This window comes from Apaloderma vittatum, unplaced genomic scaffold, assembly GCF_000703405.1.
Source record: "Apaloderma vittatum isolate BGI_N311 unplaced genomic scaffold, ASM70340v1 scaffold21396, whole genome shotgun sequence".
In the NCBI taxonomy this organism is placed as follows: Eukaryota; Metazoa; Chordata; class Aves; order Trogoniformes; family Trogonidae; genus Apaloderma; species Apaloderma vittatum.
In genome coordinates, this window is record NW_009723648.1 from 13,391 (window position 1) to 16,583 (window position 3,193).

Consider the following 3,193-nt stretch of genomic DNA (forward strand, 5'->3'; position numbering starts at 1 on the left):
CTGAAGTTACTGCACTAAGAATTGCTCCAGTTCAGGTACCGACACTGCTCCCTTAAAGAACTGCCTGTTAATTGTGATAGCACAGCACCTCCCCAAAACCCACAACCACCGGCACTGACAGGAGATGAGCTGTACCTCCATGCCGTCCATGGCCATTGTAGCAAGATAATTGGGATCCTGCTTGTTCCAGCACAGGCGCAGCAACGGATGGTGCTGTGGGTCCTCATAAATGATGGTGCTGTGCTCCAGGTGACGGAGGTCAAACATCCTCACCGAGCCATCTGCACCAACCGAAGCGAACATATCTCTGCCACCACCTGCGCGGCTGAACGCTATGTCATACACCTGCTCGGGCACAGGACAGAGACAAACACAGCCACAGTTGCAGTGAGCACGCTGCCTCCTCATTCATACTAAAGGATTTTACGTACAGATAGCAGACACAGCTGAAAGTATTCTGTCGAATACTCAGTGCTCCTGGCAAATTCTTAGTTATTACACTTGCAAAAAAGAGGGGGGAAAGCTTCAAAGGTTATGTCATTATAGGATCATTCATTGAAACTAAACATATAAAAAGTCTAAGCTGGGGAAACTGATATTAATTGCTGAAAGGAAATATTATGTTAAAATGAAAGAATCTTATAAGTTGCTTATTGCCTTTGATATACAGTTGATTTCAACTCCAGTTTGATGCTTTACTTCATTTTTCTAAAATACTCTGGCGCATAATCTAGTAACACAAGCATATTTTCAAGTCCAGATTCTATTATGAGTAAACAAAGCCGTTTTGATAGCCAGTTGCGTAGTTTTAATTAGTTTAGAACACAAAACTGCATATCTTAAACTATCTTTTTGGATCACAAGATTTTTCAAGAAAAAGCTGGAAAACAGTGAAGTTTGTTCCTTTTCTACCACTTAAAAACCCTCCCATGTAACATAACCAATCAAAAAGAGACATCACCTCTTTGTCATGTGCAATAAGCTGCGTCTTCACATGGCCAGAGACGAGATTTACTCTGCCCAGAACCTGTCCTGTCTCCAGACCCCAGATAGTGCAGGTTGTGTCAATACTAGAAGTGCCTGGAAAACAAACCACCCACAAATTATTTAATCGCTTACCGGATTAATGTAATATCCCCCCAACAGATCAAAATAGCTCCAAGGACAGCATACAATTAAAATCAAGAATGTCAAACAGCTAACAGACTACCACGCATTTAAATGAACCAAACCTTTCAGCTGCAGAAAGTCTTCCACACGGGAATAAAACGTAAATAGCTCATGTCTACTTCAATCTATTTAGAAACCCGATGCAACTCCGAGATAAACTTTCCTACCCCGTAAAGTCTCATGTGCTTGTCAAAACCCAAATTAAATCACAATGCTGCGAGAGCGCATTATTATTAATTGTTTCTGTGGACTGAAGGTGGGGCTAGCGGTAAAGCTCTTAAGAGATGAGAGAGGCAACACACAACAAATAAATCATGTAGTAAATAATTACTAAGACATATTATCGCTGTTAATCTCTGGGCAAATCCCCCTGACATAAATGGCTGTAGTCTTCTGGGAAACAAACCTCTGCTGGATCAGTCATCCTGGATTCACAATTTGTCCCACAGGCTCTAATTAAACCTTGAGCATTCAGCCCCCTCCTCCAGCTGAATTAAAGGCTCCTGGCTTTACCCCTGCTGCTGAGAGGGCTTCACAGAAGACAAAGCTTAAAGCTTGGTACATTGTTTCCTATTCACTCCAGAACATACCGAAATAAGTCCCAGGAGTTCACAGACATCATTATTTGCACTGCAACAACAGCTCACCAGCTCTGAAGACTAAGACTCCCCATCTGCAGACAAGGAGCACCCACAGTCCAGCCCCAGTGACCCACTCTGCACTGGACATGGCACCTCTCAACGCAGAAAAAGGCTCCATGAGCTGCTCTACTTTTTTAATTTCACTTTTTTCTTTTTAACCCAAGACAAATTCAGTTTCTATGGTGTAGAAACTTGTCCCCTAGCTCGCTGAAAACATAGCATTTTGTCAGTCTCACCTAGAAGGTAAGGATCCACTTCATTCCAGTCAAATGATGTCAGCGGAGCACAGAAATCAGAGTTCTTGTTATTGTTCAGCAAACACTCCAGCCGGGTCTCTGTTTCACCCACCTTTAGAAAAAGCGAAACATCTGACTTGAATAGCAACATCACATGACTTGCTCCTCTTGCATTTCCAAAACATAAGGTGTTTGTTAATCCTGGCCTTCTTGCCTCTCAGCTTTAAGCTCAGGAAAACAAAATTACTATCTCTGTCTTTGGTAAGGTGATTAAAACAGCAACTGCCACGATAACTCTGCTTCTCCTACTGTCTCCATGTTTAGTCACATTCCTGCAGTTAAGAAAACAAATTATCAAGCACTCTGCCTCGATTTTATGTCTTAACCTCCAAACTGGAGCAAAAGCAAGACACCCTGAAAGGAAGATAAATCACTTTGAAAAAGTCATGTCTCCAGTGAAAATGAGATCAATATGCAACACAGCTAATATCACAGTTCCTCCTTTTCTAGGGAGGATTTACTCACTCTCCACACTCGCAGATAGTCACCACTGGTTGCCAGCAGGTCTGGATACACTCCCTTGGTGTCTGGGATCCACATTAGCTTTGTGGTAGGGTAGGGGTGATCAAAAGTGTTCCTGCAAATGAATTCTGAGCTCTCTTCATCCAAACCAACAAGCTGCACCTGTAAGAAGCCACAGTTAAAAGAAAGCATTTTAGCAAAATACTCATTTGTAATTACAGCATTAAGACTGAGCGTATTTCAGGAGGACAACTTCTGTAACCTCAAGGACAATATAAAAGGACCACCACGTCAATGAAAAATCATTAAGAGCTTTGCTTCCTAGCTAGGGCATGTAAGCGAAGCAGAGTATACGTAATCACCACGGCACTTTACTTTGAGGAGCTCATCTCAAATTAATCGAAATCCAATCCTAAAGGATTAAAGACCACCCTTCTCTTTTCCACATTGCAAAGTCTAGTTTAAATCATGGACTTAAACTGCACGAACATCATTCCAATTCATCTTTAACTGAACCGATGCTGACAATGTCGTCTTCAGAGAGCAGGACAAGTTGCAGTTTGCATGACAACCACCCACAGTTAAAGCCCATATCAGGGAATTCTTGCAGATCGGGACAGATCG

The 3,193-nt window shown here is 42.2% G+C and overlaps 1 protein-coding gene across 1 annotated transcript in view; it reads right to left on the reverse strand.

Moving 5' to 3' along the window:
- DCAF7 (DDB1 and CUL4 associated factor 7) overlaps positions 1-2,731 on the reverse strand; it is a gene marked incomplete at its 5' end in the record, with an annotated part of 4,976 nt that extends 2,245 nt beyond the window's left edge. The window contains 4 exons of the mRNA XM_009872208.1: positions 136-345; positions 962-1,080; positions 2,048-2,159; positions 2,573-2,731. Of these exons, the coding sequence (XP_009870510.1) occupies positions 136-345; positions 962-1,080; positions 2,048-2,159; positions 2,573-2,731 (600 nt within the window). The remainder of the gene's footprint in view (positions 1-135; positions 346-961; positions 1,081-2,047; positions 2,160-2,572) is intronic.
- Positions 2,732-3,193: the final 462 nt, after the last annotated feature.